Source organism: Ischnura elegans, chromosome 8 (genome assembly GCF_921293095.1).
Source record: "Ischnura elegans chromosome 8, ioIscEleg1.1, whole genome shotgun sequence".
Taxonomy (NCBI): Eukaryota; Metazoa; Arthropoda; class Insecta; order Odonata; family Coenagrionidae; genus Ischnura; species Ischnura elegans.
This window is the reverse complement of record NC_060253.1, coordinates 64,678,455-64,703,509: the sequence shown is the minus strand read 5'-3', so window position 1 is coordinate 64,703,509 and position 25,055 is coordinate 64,678,455. Positions and strand designations below refer to the sequence as shown.

The 25,055-nt window shown below is 37.3% G+C and overlaps 1 protein-coding gene across 3 annotated transcripts in view; it reads right to left on the bottom strand.

Moving 5' to 3' along the window:
• Positions 1-3,790: 3,790 nt before the first annotated feature.
• The window catches only part of LOC124164194 (beta-1-syntrophin), a 40,534-nt gene continuing 19,269 nt past the window's right edge, over positions 3,791-25,055 (bottom strand). For all 3 annotated transcript variants that reach the window (XM_046541407.1, XM_046541406.1, XM_046541408.1), the window contains 5 exons: positions 18,565-18,660; positions 13,868-14,085; positions 10,624-10,841; positions 9,392-9,588; positions 3,791-5,547 (listed from right to left, as the gene is read on the bottom strand). In XM_046541407.1, coding sequence (XP_046397363.1) covers positions 5,455-5,547; positions 9,392-9,588; positions 10,624-10,841; positions 13,868-14,085; positions 18,565-18,660 — 822 coding nt within the window. In that variant the 3' untranslated portion in view covers positions 3,791-5,454. The remainder of the gene's footprint in view (positions 5,548-9,391; positions 9,589-10,623; positions 10,842-13,867; positions 14,086-18,564; positions 18,661-25,055) is intronic.

Here is a 25,055-nt window from a genome sequence, read left to right as displayed (position 1 = left end):
GAATGCCAATTACATACACCAAATTAGCCATATAACAAACCACAACAAAAGAGCAGATAAATTAGTGTATAAATCAAGGAAGATATAAATATAAAAGCAACCTATGCTATAATTCACCAAGCTTTAGTAAGTTTAGGCAAGAATTTTCTAAAAAGAAAAAGTGAAATCTAATTAATGCTTGAATTATATTTGAGAAGCATACAATATCTAAAATGAAACAATGCAGTTACCAGTAGTTAGATAAAAATCGAACACCAATTGACTTGAAACTTTAAGATAAATATTTGCTACTCACTAGGTTATCTCTTCCGATAAATATGTTCAGTCTAGAAGTTCCAGACCTTTGCATATTTAAAATTGTTAAGTCTTTACTCTCACATTCAACAAACCATTACATATAACATATCCAAACTGCTCCTCCATGGCTTTATTTTACAATGGTTTACCACAATGACCTCCATGCTATAATTTTTTAATTGGGCTGCAATAATCTGCATTCAGCTTTCAATAGCAGGAGTACGGATTTGTGGATCATTACATTCCAATTATGAGCAAGGTTGGCTGGTTATGCCAAGAGAGATCGAAATCAAATGGAAAATGCTATGGAGGGGAAAATCAAAGGCAATTTCCTTTGAAGAGACCAAAAGATAAATATGTGGGGCAAGTAATGAAGGTTAAAAAGAAAAATAACCAGGAGAAAGTATCACTGTAGAGGAAGAGACGGAGGGCAGCAGTAATGCAATCCTATAATAGCCACACAAATCGGATAAATATTATACCTATTAGTGAAAAGTAAACACATACACACTTTCTATATTCCAGACTAAAAACCGGTTTCCATGGTACATTAACCTGAACGAATTGATGACAAAATGTATGAACGCATGAATGAACACGAAAATGCACAGCGTAACCACCCAACTTGTGCAGATGCACGAATAAAAAATAGAGCCTGATCTAATTTCATTCATGCATTTGTACGCCTTCCGTTTTGGTCTACCAATATCATTCATGCATTCAAAAATTAACTCATTCTTCTTTGTGTACTGTTTAAAAAAAGTCTTCAGAATCGAAAATCACGACCAGTTCAACCCCTAGAAGGTTGAGCCCCCCCAGAATTGAGCTAAAATAAATTAAGTGTGGAACTCATACCACTGAATGTATTTTAGCTGTCTTGTCTCCATCCAACAAACACGGGAACTGATGATGTTATCAGAAACCACTTTTAATCATAGCTCCCATCATACCTAATCTCTCTTCTCTTTGTATGACTACCGCATGCACTAGCATCAATTCAATGTTAGCAATCCCCATTCAAATATCGAACTATCTGTAGTTTACTTCACTAACAAATTACCTAATGAAAAATCCAGAATCTAAATGGATAACTACCATGATATGACAGGGAGCTGTTAAAATTGTGTCATTTAAAGAGATAACTTGGGATGAGATGAAATGATTCTAGTCGAGGCACACTTCAAACCTAATGAAGGAATTCCTCATAGACTTATCCTCTCCTTTTTCTTATTGGTAACACATCCAATATAATTCTCCCGTCATATCCTTTCCATTTTAAGCAGGAAAATAACAACCCATCATTGCCGATAGCTGCTTCTGAAAAGACATCACCAAGACACACGATAACCCTCAGGAATACGCCCTCAGAATTGTTTTCTTTGAAAAATGAAATATGTAAAGGATGAAGTATGCATCGACTTAAACACATTCACTGCCACTTCTTCATAATGATCAAAACATTTACATTATCTTCACGCTAAGAATGAGTCACATTTTTGGCCTCTCATATCACACCATCGGTCAAGGTTACTTCAGTGCTACGTACACAACGTTACCGACACGGCACACCTACCCGAATGCACACAAAAACTCAAATGGAAAGGATCCTAGTATTAAAACAAAAAGAAAAACACTTTGGCACAATGGGAGAGTTCATCTAAAAATCTGTGGCAGGGAATGCATTAACGTTTTTCACATCAGTATGTTCTTACAACATCGTGGCTCACACTGATGATTTCAGTTGTTTTCTTTGTTAATTAGAAAGATGACATACTTTTCCAAAAAATGTATGACATTAACGCAAATTTGATTGAATTCTATTGTTATATTTCAATTTTCTTAACGACCATCTTTTCTCATCCAAATTTAATTACGAGAAGTTTACTTCTTTCTTCAGCCTATTTTCATGACGAAATATTGTTTGGCAAATAATAACCATACTATTTAACCAGCAGCTATTCTGATATCTCAACTATCACACTTTCTAATGCATGACTTATTCCTAAGATTCTTCTGATACCTCAGTAACTTTACAAATGAGTGATAAAGATACTGCATATCCCAAACAAAAAAAATGAGTCACAATTCCTAATTTTAGATCATTAAGTCATAAAAATGCCTAATCACTAGAAAATATACTGAAATGGGAAATAGGATACAATTAATAGGCATAATTTAAAATTACAAGAATTACAGTAACAAGATTTAGCTTGCTACATGCATTACGACTTTCAACTTTAGTGAAAACAGAGTAAATGTGAGAATCAAAGCCAAAATTGTTGATATAGTGTTACGTTGGGGAAACAAATATTCTAAACTCTATTCTATTCCAAAAGGAATCCGAACAAAATAAGGACAGCAATACAAGTTAGGTGCCATGAAAGCAAGAAAGGAATAACATATGAATTACAAAAAAAACAATCAAAATTTGTCACCCAATTACAGTGAAACCTCGATATAACGACACCCCACGGTGCCCTAATTAACACTCGCTATAGCGAATTGTCGCTTTACCGGAGGTGGAGCAAATAATAGCCAATATACCTGTTGCGAACAGATATACAGGAACAGGAGTGGTGCGGCGACAGATAAACATCTATCCGATAAACGTAAGCATAAATCCAGACGAAAGGCGATGTTTTTTTGCATCACTAAATTTCCTAACTCAAATAACGACTAACTATTCAAACAAGTTATAAGCGCCGCACTGAATAAAAATCATGCAAAGCATTGTTTCGTCATCATTATATTTATCGAACGACAGTTTACCACATAAATTTGAGACTGAGCACTCCATTAACTTCATTTCTAACAGATCGCTAGCAATTACAGAGGTTAAGGAGTCTTCATGAAAGTCTTCCGGCGGTGAAACCCTCGCTATGGCGAGAGCCAACACCGAAAGGGTCTCGTAAAAACGAATTTTTTAACACGCTTATTATAGGGTCAATTGACGGTGCATCGGCTATCTCTCGTAATAGCGGGTGTGTCGCTATAGCCCGTACTCGCTTTAACGAGGTTCCTGTGTACATAGTTAAAAAACTTAATGGTTAACAAATTAGTTATAGAAGATGATTTCCATAAAATAGAAAACTATGCTAGACCCATGGGCGTTCCCATAGAGGGGCAGGAGGGGGCAGCTGCCTCCCCCCCCCTCCAACCTCCCAAAAGCAAAAATTGCAAATGTCTTTAAAGAAAATAATATTTTTTCAAGCAAATAATTTTAAAAACTAATAAAGAGCTGTCACAGTTCCTTAAAATGTTGGTTTCATTCATCTTTTCCATGGTTGAATCTTACTTATAACTTGAGCAACCATGGCTTGCCCCCCCTAGTTTTGAACCAGGGTACACCCTTGGCTAGACCTAATATGTATAAATGTACTTCAAAATAACTGAAGTGTTCTTCAAAGGGTAACTTAAAATCACTTACCTTCTATGAACTTGAGGGATTTGTTATATTGTAAGAAACAACAGCAACATTAATAACCAAACGAAGTTAGTCTTATTAATTTATTTACAATTAATAAAAACCCATGACCTTTTCACTAATCAAGTAAAGTTCCATACAGCCAACCAAAGTAGAAATTTCAAACAAAGAAACATGTTGGTATGATAAGGTAAATGTAATGATAAAGACAAATATTTAGAGACAAAAAATAAGTCCTATCATGTCATTGGTATTGTTTCCATTTATTTAAACAGACAGGAGTTTAACTTTATGATGAGCTTGCTTTCAGATCTATTACATCGTCAAGAATTTTGTAAACAAAATTATTCCTTTTTTTCACAGCAAATTAAGTTTACAGCACATATTACCATAACATAAACTGTCTCTCTGATAGAAGACTACAGTCAACAACTACATGCCTGAAGAAAGCATCATATGTAAAGAGATCAACTTTGGCCAAGTGTACAGCACTTGCCAATAAAAATATTCTGCACCCTACCACACAAATATTGATAACTTAACTCAAGTAAATTAGTATACTCATGTTTCTGGAATGTTATAAATAATTAGTTATAAAAATAAAAAATATACAAGTTATTAATACCAATCTGAACAATACTACAAGTTATTTATGACATAGTTCCCGTGTAGCATGCACATTCAAATAAATATCCAGCACCCGTTTAACAACTTTTTATATATATATTTATGTATTTTGAAAAACAATGTTAAACCACACACGCATGGAAAAGAAGAGCTAATACAGTAAAACCAAGAAATTCAAAGAAATCACTGTTAGGGTAAGCACCTTCTACCTTCTTTCAGGGCAATAAGATGGGTTGTCTACATCAAAAGAAGACCTTGCAGAAAAAGTCAAAGAGAGAGATAGGCATAAGACGACTGCAGCAGAGCAAAAAGGGCACACATTTTGATAATTACTCAATTCCCCCAAAACGCAAAACATTTTTTTCTCACTTGACTGTTGTACCGAGTCCAACTTTTTTACAAATGCATGAGTCACAAGGTGTAAATTTATAAAATTGCGTACACGCCAAAGGCACAAAAATTAATCAGCCCTTCACTTCTCGATTGACTATTTTTACTTGAGCACACACACACGCAGGCAGAGTGAGTATTATTTCGTCGTAAATGTCCCGTTTCACATACTCAAGGGGTTTTTATTTAAGGTGGTAAATATATATATATATGTATATCACAACCCCAACTTTCGCATGCCTTCTTGCAAAAGTTAGCGAGCCTCAGCAGAAGCAAGAAGGTCACTGAAGTTGTGCGGCATGACAGCCTCGGGGATAGACCGTAAGATGAGGATTAACCTTAGCAAAGGAAGAAGGGGTTCTCAAGAAAAAATTACGGATGCAGTCAGAAATAGGAAGGGAATGATGTAGGTAGGAAATGGAATGATTCCTTTACATTTTCTACTTCACAATGAAAACACATTCAATTAGGCTTTGTTTCTGAAGAGACCACTACGGAAAGACCTGCAAAAGATGGACACACTTGAACAAATTGTAGCCATTGTTTTATCCCTCACGAAACAATGTGTATCAATTAACATGATCATCTGACTGCACCTATATTCACCACTGGGACACTTGTCTTTCTTGGTTTCAACCAATTTTACTCCTTTTTCGCACATCACCTTTTCAATGGAAGATAGCCGATGGAAAACAATATTGCAATTGCAGCAGAGTCTATGCATACAGGCCTAAGCGATGCATCTTGGCAGAAAGGAAATTGTGAAGGGCAAACACAAAGGGTTTGGGGCAAGCTTCCAAGTCCAGCTCCTGTAAAATTGCAATACAAAATTAAAGTTGTGTCACAACAACAAACATCATACCATTCAAAAAAAATTTATGAACATTTTCCACTTCACTTTGCATTGTTAATGGTTTCCAGTATTTGATACATCAATGTAACAACATTATTCACCAATACGAATTCAATCTCAAAAGAGTCTGGCAATTAACATGTACTCAATACATGATGTTTAAATATGTAATGATAGAAATTCAGTATAAAAAATATGGACACCAGATAGATTCACCATATTATTCCATTTTGAAAATAAAATAAATAATTCTGGCTTAAATTTCATAGCCCTAAAGAAGCAATATAGCCCTGAAAAATATAGCCAAATAAACGTTATAACCTTACAAAGAAAAAACATGATTCCTTTTAAGTACTAGGTTATCAATTAGCTTTGGATACATAAAATATCTTATTTCACCACCCCTAGCAATAATACACAATTATCACATGGGATTAGAAAATGAACTCCATTATTAAGTCGTATAAAATGAATCGAAAAATAAATTCAGTCTCCCATTATTTAAAATAAAATTTTGGCATTTGTAAAAAAAACAGAAAAAAGTATGAATATCCTCTGACAGTATAGATAGTCTCTTCAACAAGAAAACTGTACATTGAATTAGATAGGATTGATTGATAAGCATCCGTCAGAAATTAAGTTCATTGCTTACCTAATTTTCATTACAACCAACACGGTAGGCACATCTATGATGTTATAAAGAACTAATGCTTGAAGAACTAGCAAGGCCTGCCGTTCGTAAGTTTTCATTCTTCTTAAATTGCCCACGTTTCAGGCACGTACTCAGACGTGATATCAAATAAGAAGTCAGCAACAATGTGGAAAAACTGAATAGTTGCAAAAAGCTATGCATCGATACATAGATAAAGATCAATGAAATAACATAATTCCCGTATTGAATTGCATTTTTAGATTTTTTTACATCCTCTGACAATTGATTCCACACTTTGCGAGAGATGACAAGGAAAGACCTGGTGTAAACAGATGTGCGATAGCGTGATATGTAAAGTTATTCCACGTGGCGTATTGGACGTTTATTTGTTCTAGCGTTATATTGAACATTTCGATGCATTTTGTAAGTTGGGACAAATAACCATGTTCACTATTCAACCAGCATAACTGGAATTCCCTTGCTTGTAACTCCTTCTCTACCCAAATGCAGGCCTGATTTGAGAATTAGATTAAAACGCTTTGGGGACCACTCTTACTGCACCTACAAAAGCCCACTAGGCTAATCTACCCAGCGTGCTACATAAAATTATTTCTAAATGCAGTGATGTAATTTCATATTGGAGGAAAATTAATAGATTTGCAAGTATCATACACAGGATTCACGGACGACTCTTAAAGAGGCAAAATTCAAAATGGAAAATAGAAACAAAAAAAGGCAAATTACAAACAACTACAAAAGAGGGTATCTGGCACTAAAGCATATAAATGCAAGAAAAGAAATATCACTTTCACCTGAACATAGGATGCATTTCAATATAGGTACACTTCCAAGAAGTTGAGTATCCATGGAAAAAATAGGAAAACCATTTCAAAATCTAATCACAATACTAGTGCAAAATATATACATATGGTAATTTGGGTTTACTCGAGGAGTATGCATAAATAAATTAACATTGGGTTGCTTTAAGAGCATTAAAATTTCAATGGAGTCATAAATAAAGACAACTGAGAAAGAATTTTATCAGTTATATCCACATTAATTACTTGCCCCATCTCTAAACATTATAATCTATTCACTTTATGCTTGCGGGTGAGCTTTTGTGATAGCCCAAACATGCCCGAACACTCTTGGAAGGCTTCGTTAATGAGGTAGGGCTAGTACCGAAGAGAGAGAATAGAATCAAACTTAACGTTGCCAAATGTACATAGCCGCCCAAGTTTGTCACTGAAAACATGTAAGTCATGGGTGGTCACAGGTATTTTGGCCCCATTGGTGAGACAATATACCAACTCATTTGGAAGGCATTGAGGATAATCCTTTCACAGAAGCCCATGACAAGTTGTCAGCTACCACACTGAATGACGCACCATTGGTGAAAAGCATACTTAGACACATACAAGGAGAACACTTGAGATTTGGCAACAATGCTCCATAAGCAGATTCACAATGTTAACTCGACTGAGGTCTGAGAGCAACTGACTGAAGCCACGCCTGCTGTTTGCTGATTGGCAAAGGGAAAGTCAGGTGTCGATAAACTTTCCCTACCCTCATCTTCACTTCCTTTAGCCTCACCAGCTCACCCGCAAAGAAAAAATGAACAGAGAACAGGGACTGATTGCAAATCAGTGAGTCATGAGAACTTAACCCCCTTCAGTGTTTGTTATATCAAGAATGAATTCAATGCCAGCATTATCTCATTTGGAAAACCACCCTCCATATTAAAAAATACAAAATCGACCAGCAATTATATTAGAGGTGATGCAGAAATGGAGTAGAATTTAAGATGACATTATTACATGTACATTCTTAAAAAAGGAAGAAGGCTAAATTCAAATCAATGCATAAATTTGAAACAAAATGCTGTATCGTAGAATATAATTAATAAGGCATGATTGGCCTTAAAAAATTGCTTACTGATATTAATTTAAATTATATACTTCATTCATACTGTGCTCACGTGGGAGAGAATCAAGTTCCAGCCCATTAATCTGCATTTAATGATATTTACATACTTACCGATCAAACATTTCCCTTCTATTCTGAATTCCGAAGTTGGCAAGTGATTTCCATAAAAAATTAATATACATATCTAGTACCAACATGACTTCAACAATAATCTCCTCATTACAGTGAGTCCTTGTTCTACGTCACCCCGTTTAACGTCATTTCGCGATAACGTCACGAAAATTTTGAGACCGTCATTCGTTTATCGCACTTACGCTTCGCGATAACGTCAAGTCTTTTAAATTTCTCGCGAAAAAAAAGGCGAAGCGGCGGGCGTTGCAGGTTGTTCGTTTTGTGGGCGGTAATATAGTCAGTCTATACAAAGTGTAAAACGGTGTTGTTAATTGATAATTGCGATTACAGTTTTAGCAAAAATTTCTGCAAAATGAATTCTTGCATAGGTGCGCAAGGTTTTGCTTGACATAATGGTTTTCAGGAACCTAAAAAGTGATTTCAAGGCATTATTCCGTGTAGAACTCGGAGTTTTTGTCGTCACTTTTTTCGCCTAGTTCACAATGATTTTGGTTCCTGTAACTGCGACGATGTTTCAGCGATTATGATGCCCAGGCGACGCTCGCCCGGGCGACCACCATAGCGAAGCTGAAAAGCAAATGCTGGAAGATACAAAAATGGAGAAGGATTTACGTCACTGCTGCTATTGTCGTCGATGAAGACAGGAACTCGTATTTATGCGATAGCTTGGCATTCCCATCATAAAAAATGCCCCAGATATGATACGCTAACATCTTTTCGCGTAGGAATTGTGAGGTCTAGGAGCCGATATTCACTTTTTACATTGTTTCTTATGGGATATTATGCTTCGATTATCGTTTATCGTCACATTTTTCAGGAACGGTAAGTGACGTTAAACGAGGACTCACTGTACATTCCCACTGTACCACTAACTGAGAACTTCTCCCCCTACTAGATACTCGGTGCAATCCTTGACATTAAAATCAGGGATTACATTATGACAATTATCGCCTGGAATTACTCAATACTGGCTTAAATTAACATTAAGAGTGAACCATGTAAAATGCAATCTAAGGTTCCAAAATTAAAATTTCCATTGATTCAAAAATATCAATCCATATATTTTATTGATGAAATTGGACCAACATACCATTTCACCGCCTCCATCACCCAAGAACTCAAGCCAAAGCAAACGAGAAGAGTCGTCCGCTGAAGACCTGAGCTGTTCGAAAGGGAAAGACCAAAGGGTGCGACCAACTATTCCCGATGATGAACCAACTTCGGTCAGCGTGAAGCCATTCTCATAATGAAGCATTAGACTTGCATGGTGCCCCTGCCATATACACCCTGAGAATTGATTAAAATTAATAATTAAACACCAACAGCCAACAGCATGATCCAACTAGCATAATCCAAAAGATCAAAGTAAAAAAATGACAAATACGCAATATTGCAAAAACAAGGGTATTGTTTCAAGACTGGCACTTGACTCTGAAAAGTCACTCGACTGCCTACAATAATTCTGTTGGACCTTAGCACATTGATTTAAGAAAAATTACCAATTTCATTTCAAGTTGTAGCAAAAAATGAAAAACACAAAATTGCAACCAAGATTAGATGACAATTCAACCTTATAATTACAGTCATCGGGATGAAAAATATACAGGCAATTGTTTCATCAGTAGAACAATTCCTACGAATTTTTGGTATCAAGTTTAAGACATGAATAACACCTTCTCCAATAATATGCTCTATTAGACATTGATATATCGCAGTCAAGTGACCCATAATTTGTCCCTCACAACGTTTTTTGTGCATATATTTTATATATTTTTTTATACCCATTCTAATGTATACATAGCTACATTATAAATAACTTTTGTAAATGCAATACTCATGAGAAAACAAACTTATAAACAATGGTAGTTAGTTTAAACAAATGGAAACCACTAAGTATAGAAAATTTAGGAGAGAGGAAAATTAGACAAGACCATTTTTTCTCTTTTACATTAAAGAAGTCTAAATCATTTGGGGGTATACCAAGGGATAATTTGTAATATGTTAACAGAATTCTATTTTTGAAAGAAAAATATTTGCCACGGGCCATATTTTCACTGGGTTACAACTGTCACTAAGCATTTAGGACAAAATTATCTGCACAAGATGGCATTTCATGACATACAGGCAAGTATGTACCTTTGAGGAATAAAATATATGCATTCTGATCCATTAAAAAATGACAAAAAAATTTTCATTGTTGCACGTAGTTCATGACAAAACATTTCAAATTTATTTTCCAGCAAAAAATGAGACAGAATTTTCTAATAAAAATGGAAAAAGTAAAAATATGCATGTATTATATTCATTTTACATGCCACTTACTCGTTGAAAGAGTTTTCTGCTGCTGTACAGCACTGTGCGCACCAGTCACCAGAGACCTTGCCCAGTCAGCCAAATCTCTGTGGGTCTCCGCCCTGAATTTGTGCAAAGCAATCCCATCTGATGTCCCTACCCGCACACTGAATGTTATTGCATCCGACCCAGAATTAATGTTGCCACCTCCACCAATAGAACTACCCCTTCGGCTGGAGCTAAGAAGCCTGCAGAAACACAAAAAGAACAGTAGTTAAAAATTGCAAAAGATTGGAAAATGAGACCTGATGCAGGTACCATCACTAGAGAAAAACAAATACGGCAGACTCCCGATTACCCGGCTGTGGTTTATCCGGGTTGCGGATTAATAATGCATGATTTTCACTCTCGCTCAATTTTTTCCACGATCTTTATCAAAAAAAAAAAAATCGGACGCAAAATCATCGGAATTACTGCATTTATGCTAGGATAAACCAGACTTATAATTTCCGTTAGAATCCCCTTCGTAAAACAGAAGTGATCGTGCACTGGTTGCATTCACTGGAGCACCATGTTCCTGTTTTCCAAGCCTCGCAGTGAGCAACTGCGCTCCGTGATCACGGATACACGTCGCGCAGCAGTTGCAACCTGGGCAACTTGAGCGAGACGCGACTACGTGGCGTGGTGCCTGAAAGTGTTGCTTCCGACGTCGCGCACTGGTTTTGAAGCATTCGTGCAAACCACTTTTCTGTATCTGTGATCATGCAGCTGTGGATGCGTGGTTTTGGAAACCAGTCCCATGTTAACTGAGTTATATGGACCCCTAATAATACAAGTAAAATCTTGTTATCGCCGCTAGAAAGAAAGCTCCCAATGAGTCTGGGAAGCACTCTAAAATAACAGAATAACAGCATGATTAAAAATACATTGTTTGTTTTACGTAAATTATGAACATTACAGGACATTTAAGTGAAAGTTTGGATTGCCCGTGTTTTCCTATTATTCGTACCCTCTTTCCCAATCATTAGCCTGGATAATCGGGACTGTACTGTACAGTCGAACTTTGATAAGTGGAGGTTCAAGGGACCGGCATTCTTTACTCGCTAATAGGTTTCTCACCCAGTTTCTTACAGACAAAGGCTCAAGAATGACCTCTTTCACTTAGAGAGGTACACACATGGAAGTAGGGGGAGGAGAGTTAGAGATGTAACAATGTAAACTTCTGAAATTTTCTTCGAAAAAATACCTGTTTCAATCTTTCTCTAATAACACCCATCGAAGTGTGTGTTAGGAATTGATAAGTGAGTTATTCTCTTGAAGAATGCGTTCCCCTTGTGTCAATGTTAACTCAGACCTCAGTTAGAGTCAACTTTGACAGTTTTTTAGTTAGAGTGTTATGTAGTCATCTTGTTAAGTTAACAATATATTGTACTCTCATTTTTTCATTTAAAGCCATGAGGATGGTTTACAAATAAACCGAAACGTAGGCAAAACACTTTTGCATCATTTGACCTAAACTCAAGGAACTTTTGACTATTTAAAGTTAACAACTGTATTTACCTGAATATAGTCCCCCCTTTTTTCTAAAACTGCACATGGTAAAAGTAAAGGGGGGACTATATTCAAGTGTATTTTTTAAATTTTTTCCCGAAACTGAAGCCTCAACATTACGGGGGGGACTATATTCAGAGAAACACGGTAAAATGTTCACAAATACTAAGCAGTAGTGTGACATAGTTTTCCTGTCATTCTGCATAGAGTCCGACAGAGCATATTTCCCCGCTTGAAGTGAGCTAAAAAATATCCCACTCATAGAGGTTCCCAGATTCTCACTTACAAAGGCTTTAAAGGGTAAAAATGACAGGACCTGGCAATGAGTCTTATTCATAGTTTTTTCTCACTCACTTAATTGTCGATTATCGAGGTTTGACTGTATTAGGGTCAAGAGTGATAATTATCATGAGTGCAGGTTTCCACACTCGGAAGATAGTAGGGAAACGACTTGCGGGTTGCTTCATAGCAAATAATTGAGCGTACTCCCCAGAAAAGCGCCACTATTTAAAGCGTACTAACCAAATAGTTTTACCTGTATTTCGCTTGGATGGTACTGGGACCGGGAGAAATCGCCATACTAAGGAGGAATGTACTAACCAAGTTCCACTGTATAAATTTTTGTGTATAACGTAACATTGATGAACAGTATCACTCACAAGTTGATTTCCCAGTTCATAATAACTGATAGATCATAAATCATGCCTCTAGCCACCATACAGAGGATTGAGATGGGAAGCAAGTCATCCTATGAGCCCACACTCTCAGCACGATAAAATTTTTAATTCTTTCCACCAATCAACTCAAAAAAAGCTGTAATCTCAAATTTCACGACAATGAAACAACAAAAGGAATGTCAAGTCCAATTTTGCTCATGAGTATCGCAAAGATCTCTTTTGGGTCTCACATCAAGTTGACCCATTTACACCAAATCATTCCAAAGCTGACATGAAACGCAAAGATTCACATCCAGATAGTGATTTGTATGTGACAATAAATAAATGTACAGTAAGTCCTCAACACATGAAGATGCATTCCGTGACCTTGTTTGTAAGTTGAAAAACATAAGCACAGCAATGAAAAGTGAAGTTATCCTGCAAAATGCAACACTGCGATACAGTTTTGCCTTAACTCACGAGGGTGACAAACTGGACGACGTAGCTGCGAGGTGGCTGGGGACAAAAAATTTTGCTGCCCTGCCACAGGAAGGTAAATCATGCAAAATGCAGAACAGTTCCAGTCTTCACAACGATTTAATTGATACTTTGTTTGGACTGGGCCCAAAAAGCGATTTCTTCTACGCCACACCACCTCCCGTAGACCAACCTCAAAGATGCCAAATTTGAAATTCTGGACACGCCTCCATCTTTCGTATGTTCGAATCTCCAAAAGTTTGTAAGAAGATGACTTACTATCACCAACAACTTAGAATGGAAAAAAAAAGTTGTGCCGCCTAACTTTTTTCATGACTATTGAAAACAATAGAACCAAAAATAATTGTTATTAAGAACGAAAGGGTTTGAAATAAAAGGTCTATCAGTATAAATTTATAACCACAAATAAATTTCATAGTATAAGGAAACTAGTTTCTTGCATGCCATCAAACTTACCGGATGCAGAATTTCTACTAAATAATAATAATAACTTCACTTGATACAGAAGGCTTACACACTGAACCTTAATCATTGAAGTAACAGCTTATTTAAACAGTATCTTAAGTTACCTTGTATATAGAAGGGAAGTTGATTGAATAGGCATTGACCAAGCCTCCAAACTCCATGGTGCAGATCCATAAATTCTTAATTCCTTTTGCGTGACTGCCACAAAAACTGACTGCCAGCGAGGGATAGTCCCATTGGCTGACCTATCACCAGACCCAGAAGATGACAAGCCGTCCTCTGGGAATGCATCAGTCCCCATGAAGCTTCCACCCGAACCATCCTGAAAAATAAAACAGAGTACCATGGTTTCAAACCAGTCAAGTAAGAAAAATAGTAATAGAACAAGCTATGAGAAAGCATTCCACCGGGTAATAAAATCCTTCTCCTTCTTGAAGAGACACAACATCCAAACCATCCACAAGCCACCTTCTAAAATACGGGACATTCTTGTGGAAGCCAAGGACCCGAGAGGCCTCAAGACACCTGGCGTCTACAGGGTGCCCTGCGCCTGTGGTAAGGTCTATGTGGGTGAGATGGCCCGGACGATTGAAACACGTCTGAAAGAGCACCGTCGCCATCTCAGACTAGGACAACCCGAAAAGTCTGCCATCGCAGAGCACAGCATCAGCTGCGATAACCCTATCCGGTTCGAGGAGACGGCGGTCATCACCTGGGCTTATGGTTATTGGGACCGACTTGTTAATGAAGCCATCGAGATCCAGCCAGAGCCCACCAATTTCAATCGCGATAGTGGTTTCAACCTAAGCAGCTCATGGAAACCTGTGTTGAAGACCATCTGCTTAACCAGAGATGGCAAGAACCAATCGGAGCGCACGATGACCCGACGCGGCGACGCCGACCAATTACACGGCACCTGACCACCTGGCCGTCCCTATAAATGAAGTTCGAATTTTTGTCTCGACACTCAGTTGCCCTGAGGATGATGCCCCTGATGGACATCGAAACGTCGGCGGAGAAGGATTTTATTACCCGGTGGAAAGCCTGAGGACTTTTCATCCAACACCTACGCCGGGAAAACACCCGATTATATTATGAGAAAGCAATTACAGCAGACTCCCAATTATCCAGCTGCAGTTTATCCGTGCAGCAGCTTACCCGTGCATGAGTTTTAGACTTCATCGATGCTTTCCGCGATCATTGCAAAAAAATTAATCTGGCGCATAAGCACCAATATATTTGCATTTTAATGCGAGGCTACAATGGGATTATTGTTTCCATTAGAATCATCTTTGTAAAAGGGAATTACCGTATCATCATCATTAGTCAACAATCCTAAGATTGGTTTGACGCAGCTCTCCATTTCTCTCTCCTATCTGCTAATCTCTTCATACCTACATATTTATTCTCTTTTACATCCTTTATAACCTGTCCTATATAACTCATTCGGGGCCGTCCCTTGCCCTTTTTCCCTTCCACTTGTCCTTCAACGATTGTCTTCATGAGACCATCGTGCCTCAAAATGTGGCCAACTAAGTTGTCCCTTCTTCTGCTTAATGTTTTTAGGAGGCTTCTCTTTTCTCCCACTCTCCTTAGCACTTCCTGGTTACTCACACGGTCAATCCATTTTATCTTCATCATTCTTCGGTAGCACCACATTTCGAATGCTTCCACTCTATTACCGTATATGTCTGAATATAGTCCGCCCTTTTTTTTTTCGAAAATGCCCATGGTAAAAGTAAAGGGGGGGACTATATTCAAACGCATTTTTTTTTAACTTTTCCCGAAAATGAAGCCTCAAAATTAGGGGGTGGGGGGGAACTATATTCAGAGAGGGACTATATTCGGAGAAATACGGTATTTTATTTAACATTAGAAAAGGAATGTTTCAAGTTTACTTGGACGGCTGCTCTGGCATGCAGATGACGATCAGCAGCAGGAAAACAAATCTTGATTAATTTTAGAAGATTCTTCAATGGTTAAACAATTGCAAAGTAAGAGATAAGCTGTCTATAATTGTATATTTCATATCGCAAATGTGCAATTCTTGCCGTGGCCTCGCATTCGGGCAAATACAGCCAAAAGGAAAAAGAGATTTTGTTGCACTTGGGACATATTTACGCCATGACTAGTCAAGGTCAAACTGGAGAGGAGGAAATAATAGAAATGAAGGCAGCGAGGGAAGCGGGATTAGAGATGGCATGAGTCATAGCCAGGCACTCGCCTGCATAGAAAAATCGCCAACAGTCCAGGTTTCCAACAATCGCTACTGTACAATGGGATGATTGCATGCCTATTACCTTCATGGAATCTCTGTGTTCATGCTATATAAACATCACGGTGCGTGATTGCGTTCAGTGATCATGGAACTGCATCCCGCAGCAGCAAACAACATAGTTCCTATTTTGGGAGACTCTAACGAGCAGTCACAATTGACTGTCAACCCCTTTACTTAAATGGGGCTAGTCTTCTCTGAAAGTTTCTTAGGCGAGAACTTGATGTGATGTATGAAAGGCAATTTGTAAAAACTCAGTTTTTTGCAGACATCATTACACCTTATTCCCGAACTGAAGGCGGCTGACCTTGAGCGTGCTCGCAACCCACCCACTCTTCTAGCCAATCACAGAAGAGCAACAGGAGAAAGTGTGGAAGATCCCGCAGTCTCTCTCCGAACTCCGAGCAGTGAACATCGCTCTCCAGCTGGCAGTGTTGCCAAGCCGAATCTTTGGAGATCGCTTTGGCGCTCGTTCTGCCGCCCCCGAAAGTACCGTTACTCCCAAGGCTGGCAACGCCGGTCGGCCGGATGGAGGGGAGCGGAGTGGAAAAGGGAAGGGGACGGAGGGGAACGGAGAGGTGGAAGGGGCAGCGCTTCTCATTGGCTACTTTCTATTTTCCACCCAGCCGCCTTCAGTTCGGGAATAAGGTATAACAGAACCAAAAGAAGGTCAGTCTGCTACAAATCACCTAATGTTTGCCCCTCAGCAGGGTTGGGCAGTATTTCAAATACAAGTATTTTAAAATACGTATTTGAAATAAATTTGCATTTGGCACTTCAAATACATCACCTGCATGTATTTTGTATTTCAAGTAGAGAGTTTTGATATTTTTCCAATCTAAAAAAATACATTAGCGAAATACTTTTGAAGTAGCTCTCATAACATTTCTGTAACATTATGCTTCAGAGATTAATTTGTTTTTGTTAGAATCGTTTTACTCATGTTTGCAACTATCCATAACGTGCCAAGGCAGGTTATGTTTTTTAAGATCTCTCAGTTCCCACACAAATATATTTTGACTTTTAAAAGGCATTTAAAATACTATTTTGCAGTTTGTTTTTCAAATATACGAGACAAAGGCATTTCAAATACATTTTGAGTCGTATTTTGTAGTTCAAATATCCCTCAGCTTGTATTCTGTCCAGCCCTGTCCCTCAGGGTCTAGCATTTTGATTTAATTTCTCTATGGGTCACTAATCACCTTAAATTAAATATGTATCCCCAAACTGTTTTGTGGAGAAACATTTTGTGCCATTTATGAGCAGGGTTGATAAAAGTCATGATTTTTTCAAAAATATCATTTTTGTTGATTTTTTTAATTTAAATCGGATTTTATTGATTTAAATGGGATTTTATTTATATAAATCGGATTTTATTGATTTAAATGAGATTTGTATGATTCTCCATTCATCAAAAATTCAGTTATTTGCAAAACTAACTATTTGGGCAGCATATTGGAGAATGATCGTTTGCAGAAACAATAAGAGGCAACATATGTACTCTAAACTTAATACAACATTTAGTCAATCAGGAGAGAGAACTATGGAAATGCCAATGGTATCAAATTAAAAATTACACCAGCATAATATAAAATTGCCATTGGAAGTATCAAATGTGCTATATTATGCGGTTCTAAAGCATATGAAGTTTAGAAAAATTCTGTAATTGCAACTTTGTATGGTGCCTACGCTTAGAAGTTAAATCAGAAAACAATTTTTTTTCAACGGATACACTAGTATTCTAACCAAAGCCAAAAGCATTCCTACAGTATAACTTCTATTTAAGAGCCACCATTGTGCTGATAACTGTCGATTCATTGTATTAATTAAGAAATAAAAATCAAAATTATACACTTACAGCTTCCTTTTCTTAACTCTTTAAAAGTCAAACATATAGATCACATTATGATTTAAATCACCTGATTTTTAAAAATAAAAATCAAGTGATTTAAATCGTGATTTAAATCATGAATCAAATCATCAAATAACTCCTCCTCACTCACCACCAAATTGTCAAACAGCAATGACTTATGGCTTATTATAAAGATAAGACTTTGCGTAGGGAATTAAGTGTGTGAAAAATGGAATAATTCCCTTTTCCTAACATTTATATTTTTAAATGTTTAAAAAATAGTTAATTCACTTCTATTAAATAATAAACTATCTCAGACTTTGTCAAAACCTTAATTTTATAATCTAGACACATCAACCATACTATTTCACAAACAATATTAAAAGCAACTCTCGAATGAATTTTTTAAAACATTTTCTCCCAAGTAATATTCCTGCTACACTATAAGTAAGTATGCATGTGATTGTATGCCTGGAAGAGTGAAGCTACCATATGGGATTGGGTGCTTTCAAATCATAAATAATTATCTTTTGAGACCATTCTGAGGTTCAATTTCACCAAGTTACTCTTAAAGATTCTTTTGAACACATATTTACACAATTTATAATTGGAAATATTTAAAAACAAGGAAGAGCTATTCATCATAAATAAATAATACTATTGAAAGGACCTACCACTGCATTTGGTGATCTTCTGATAAGCCAGCCAATCCTCTGCAATTCTACACCACTATTGGCTGATGCAAGCGCTTTGTTTGCTTCGTCCATTGCCTGCAATAATTTTTTAAAAATTTAAGAACCAATACAAACAATGGAAAAGATAAGATTCGAACTTGAAATACTTTCCTTCCAACCAACATATATAACTTAACCTAAATCAGACAATACACCTTTGTTATAAATTTTTTATAACCATGTACATATGTATCAGAGCCATTAACATGTTGCAGACCAATCATGGAGATTTCCGTGTTTTGCGAGCCGAACACTGAGGACAGGCCATGGAGATTTCCATTTTTCACATATGATAATGAAACTTTCTCTGCTTATTTTACTATTAGTTTCTCATGTTCACATTTGCTTCCGGTGTATTTGAGAATATGCCTTCATTGATATAGATTAGTTTTATACCATTCACATTATAAACTTATTGGTATTTTTTAAATGAACATAATTTACTGTTAGAGAATACCAATGTGTAGGAATAAAATTTCACTAGGCCGTAACATGTGAAAAAAATACTTGATTAAACATATGTTTTTCTATGACAGTAACTCTATAAATTCTACAATGCTATGATATTACGAATTATAATATGTATTTCAGCTAATGAGGAATAATTTTGTTGGATTTTTTGTCTTTTTCAATTGGCTCTAACACAAAATCTATTGTTGGTAATTCTCTCATCGCCTGATGCATGGTGGCGTAAAGTAAATAACGCATATTTCACCTCTGGATGCATATTTTCGGCTATCTTTCACATGTGCCATACTCTGGATTCTCACAAGACATCCTCTCTTCAGCGCTCAGCTCAAAGCTGCACGGTTAGTTTACACTGATGAAAGTGACTCAGATGCCAGTGATAGCGATGGTAGCTTAGTGAAAGACACCTCGGTGACATGGAATAAAATTGACCGACCAAGAAGTTTGGAAGATTTTCAGGGAGTGGCAGGAATCATCAATGCCCCTGATAATTGTTGAATATGTTTTAGAAGTGGTAAAAATGTTTTTTTGGGGATGATCTTCTTGAAATGATGTGCAATGAGACCAATTTGCATCGAATGCAGAACGAAGGCAGATACAAGTCTTCGCAGAAAACTGGGAAGAGGAAAAATGTAATGGTGGGAGAGATGAAAGTTTTCTTAGCAATTATAATTTTGATGGGAAAAGTCAGGAAAAATTCAATCAAGGAATATTGGAGCACTGATGAATTTATCAATACACCTATTTTTAGTAATTTTCTAAGCAGGAACAGATTTGAACAAATTTGGCGATCTTCGCATTTCAGTGATAACAAATCAAATTCTAAATTTTTCCAATAGGTTACATAAAATTAGACCAATACTATCAAATTTCTTAGAAAAATTAAAAACTGTGAATATGCTTAAAAACATGGCCTCTCCCTAGAAGGAGTAATACCTTAGAGGGGAAGATTGAGATTTAGAACATACAATCCAGGGAAATTGGTGAAGTACGGATTAATGGTGCCAATGGTATGTGAGAGTGAAAGTGGTTATATTTGCAACATAGACATATACACAGCTGAAGGAAAAAAATTAGAGGAAACCATATTGACCCTTTTAGATCCGTATTTACACCATTGGCATCATGTGTTCCAAGATAATTATTACAATAGCGTACAAATAGCTGAAAATCTTCAAGCGAAAAAAACTCGAGTTTGTGCAATCATCCGTGCCAACAGGGAGCTACCCACTAAATTTAGGCATAAAATCAAAAGTATGAAGAAAGGTGACGACACGTTATGTAGAAGGGGGTAAGTTCTGCTGCTTGCATGAAAGGCCAAGAGGGAGGTGAGGATGATTTCCACAATCCATAACTTGAGAATGGGCAAAGGAAAGTGAAACAGATGGACGGGACGGATACAGAAAAAACCAATTTGTATTTTGGAGTACAATAAGTGCATGGGAGGAGTAGATAATGCTGATATGCACTTGGCTTACTTTTCAGTACTAAGAAAAACTATGAAGTGGACAAAAATAAGTAGTGTTGTGGTTGATCAACTGTGCCCTATATAATTCTTTTGTGGTATAAAAAACTTTGAGCACTTCTACCCGTTTGTCCTTCAAAAAATTTGTTTTGGAAGTAGCCAAGGGGTGGAAGGCTATATGTGAGGAGGGAAGAAGTGCGTCTTCCAGCGATGATGATACAGACGGCGACAGGCCAACTCAGCGAGCGCCTCGGCAGGATAACCCAGCAAGGCTAGCAGGGGGAATGATGAAACACACTCTAGAGAAGACAGTGGGGTATGGGAAGAAGAAATATTCATCAAGGATATGTCAAATTTGTTCTACTAATAAACTTAGGACAGAAACTCTGTATATCTGTGGATTCTGCAAGGTTCCCCGGCACAAAGGATCATGTTTCACCACATACCATACAAAAACTAAGTACTAACATCTCTGGTAAGTAAAACGCTTCAAATTTCATTAAAATACGTTAAAAAGTAAACATTCTATGAGGGTTTTCCTGTATCAGTGTCATTTAGGTTAAAGCTCATTTAAATGTCCGGTCCTACCCGATGAGATTGGAATTAAATACCCGGTCCACAAGGTGTTAATCAACATTTGTTTCGTAACTTCGGCCGCTTCAGTTAAATCACCAGTGCATTAAAATTATTGAGATTATATAATCATAGTTACATATGATAGGAGAAATACATATCTAATTAAAGCATAGAGGAAGTATGAAAATTAATGCACCTCATTTTCAATGTAAAATTCAGGCCAAAATTCTTTTTTTTTTAACTTGGCAAGCCAAGTTATCTTTATTCCCTAGATGCTGCCTCTTGAAAAAGACATGAATAGCTAATACAAATCCTAAAGAATTTGACAAAACAAAAGCAATGCCTTAACAATATACCATCTACAAGGTTCCCATTCAAACTAAATTATAAAGTTCACAGTTTTTTCCAGGTTTTCACTATCTACATGTTGTCAAATTCACGGTCTGTTGATAAGCCATTTTAGGCAGAAATATTGATCACGTAACAATCACTGGCCGCACGTCAACTAAAAATTTATCAAATATAATGGACGCCATGAAAGCAAACCCAGCAATGAAAGTGCCATCTCCTATGTCACCTGTCGTTAGCAAAATTCAGGGCCGGCTAACGGTTACGAGTGGGTAAACGGAGGGAGCAGGTGTGTACGGAGTGAAGAAGAGTCTGATTTTTTGCCAGACTTAATGAACACTTTGGTTACCAGTCTTCCAATCATAGGTCAGTGTGTCGTCATGGCACAAGGACCAATAATTGCACTTCGAATATATGAGTGCAGACAAATGCGTGGACAATGACTATGCTTTGTAAAAGTCTTTCCCACCTTTGTATATTGTATATTCTTGAACACTATTAAATAATATCATATGTAATGTAAATGTGCACATCTATAATATTATTATTTGTATTCACTAGTGCCGACTGATATATTATAATGTAAATGTATTGTTTTTCTAAGGTGGCTTTGCCACAGAAAATAAATAAATATATTATTATTATTATGCGTGACTGACCTTGAAACATGATCGACAAATCAATTTTTCTTCTGATCTATAAATCGTAGGTCTACAATCAACTTTGAAATATTTTTAAGGTTTTATGACAAAATTCACAGTTATTTCCAGGTTTTTTTCACGGTAGACGAAATTCACGGCTTATTCACGGTTTTAAGGTTTTCACGGCTGAGTGGGAACCCTGATCTAGTAAGACATGACAAGCAAAATTATCAGAATTCCACAGTCCACCATTTTATGATGCAGATACTAACTAAAAACATGTACTGAATCAAGTACCGAATCGAAAGCTAATGTAAGATCATTAACAAAAACATGATGAAGGTGAGTCAGAAACTTTTTACAGCCTATTGAAGAGACACTTTGGAGACAGTAAACTAAGATGCAAAAATATAAGAGAGACTAATGGGAAACTGTTGATGGATGATAGAGACATCAGCAAAGAATGAAATTAATATGTCGAAGAACTGTGTAAAAACGTGAAAGTATGTAAAAACATTCATGTGGGCTGGGGTACTCTGTGGTTAAGAAGCTTGGACAAACAGAAAAAATGATCAAAAAAGAATAGAGGCCTTCATGTCCTACTGCTGGAGGAGGATGCTGATGGTAAAATGGATGAGTTACATTAAAGAATAGGAGAAGAAAGGACTATGAATCGCTAAAAACTAAAAAATGTAGGATTGGCCATATAATGAGACAGCAGTTACGTGAGAAACATAATCGAAGAAAAATTGATGGAAATGTCACGAGAGTAAGACCAAGGGGCAAGTGCCAGAGTCGCCATGGCAAAATTGTCAGTTAACACCGGAATGCACTCTCCTTCACTTTTTTTAGAAGTGAAATATTACTCTGTGTGTTTTTTTTATTGCATGTTATTATTTACTTTTTGTTACAATTTTTGTTTTGGTTGCGAATGTATATACAGTAAAACTTCGATTTTACGCACTTTGATTTTACATCAAGTCTCGTTTTTACGCAGCGGCACTCAAGTCTGGCCGGAAAGCATAGGGAATTGCAATGGTGAAACTTCGATTTTACATCTTTTCTTGATTTTACGCAGTTTTTCGATTTTGCGCAGCATAAACCCAGCCCCTAAGAGGTCGCTCATCTTGATTTTACGCAGTTGCCTTTCGGCTTGTTTTGAAAATCCCGACTGGAGCAATATGAAGTTAGGTTATTATTTCGTCTCAATGAGTTGCAAAAATGAATACAGGAACGGTTGAAATGACATCGCGCTGTTGAGCGTGAAACTAAATACATCGCGAATCTAATTATTGCTTCCCCGTGAGCCCTCTTAGGCTCCATTACGAACGCGAATGTCGCTCTTAGTTCAAATTCGCCGTAGAAGGATATCGAAACCTAAAACACACGGCAATCGCCGTGTATGCGTAACTACTTTTGATTAAGACATGATCGCTGGAGATATTAACATTATCACCTTTCGTTTATTATTCGACTTATTGATCGATGCTGTTTATACCCAGAATTATGAGCTACGGAATATCTATCGCCAACGCAAGGCTTTCTAGAATTTTGCCGACGCTATGTTTTCCGTCGCCCCAGCGAAATATAACGGCGAAATGAGTCGTTAAAAATACTCCCGTGCCAAAATTTTGGCTTCCAAGGTGATCCAAAAAAGATAGTCTTACTTCTAGTATGGACGTAAGTCGATTGTGATTCAACACAATGGTAAAAGCAGCATGCATTGTCTCATTCCCAGGCTAATCCCACATCTGCGGGACAAATGGAGGCGAGGAAAAATTGCTTGCGCTGCGCGCTTATCAGAACCGACTCAACTTGTATCTCATTGTCAGACGGTTTAAGTTAAACATGATTGGAACTTGAATAGCTATTACCTTAACTCCGCTAGGTGGCAAGCATTTTAACGGAACGGGAGTTAATGCCCTCGGAGAATAACTCGCGTCGTCAATCGTCATGTAATCATTGAAGTCAAATTCAAGACGTGAGTGATAAGGCAGTCCCTTTAAACTCAGGAATAGCTTAGTACCATTAAATCGAAATACAAAAAGTGTCCGGTGTTGTTATCAGATATGGGGAAGCAAAATATTACGTGAGGCTGAGTCACACGGCTTGTGAGTCGAAGGTCCCGGCGCTGAATTCGCGGAAGAATGCCGACAGAGAAGCTATTCCCGGAAGAGTCAATCTACCAATGCTAAAATTTCATGGGGAAATGCTTTTTTAATGCGTATTAATTATAAAGAAGGAAAAATTTTCAGGACTATTAGTCATTTTTTATTCATCACGGGCGGCATGACGGCAGTTGCGCGGTCATTTAAATAGCTCACTTTAAAAAAGTGATCTAAGCACCGGAAAAATCTGAATTTCCAAATATCCCGGGTCCTGTGTGCTCCGTATTATCTATGGTATGCTATTTGGAGGTAACCAACAACTGGGGTCATTAGCGCCATGAGGTAAGGGCTTAAAGGGATAGGAACCCTATGCTGGCATTAGCCAGGTTGTAATGATAAGCTCAAAAGGGACCAGGACTTAACTTCCCATCTGATGGACAGAGTGGTGCACTGGAAGTGCCCTCCACATTAAACTCAAGTAGGGATAGGGCCATCTCTGATAAGTCTCTGCTACTGCCAGGACTTGAACCCAGGCCCACAGGGTGTAAAGCCTTTGTGATGTATTAGCAAAATTTTGCTCCCTGTTAATGGGGTTAATTTGGATGACTATCCTCAGGTATCTCATTTCTTCAATCTCCAATCTTTGTTTGTCTGCTGGTGGTAAAACGGATATCCTGAAAACTGCTTTTAATGAGAATATTTTCGAAAATTAGCTTCTCTGCGACCATTAAGTATCACCATTCCGAAATTTCTCCTGGGTAACAGAAGTAATCTTAGTGCCAGAAATGCTGGCATTTCAACCATTTTGTTCAACCATGGGAAACA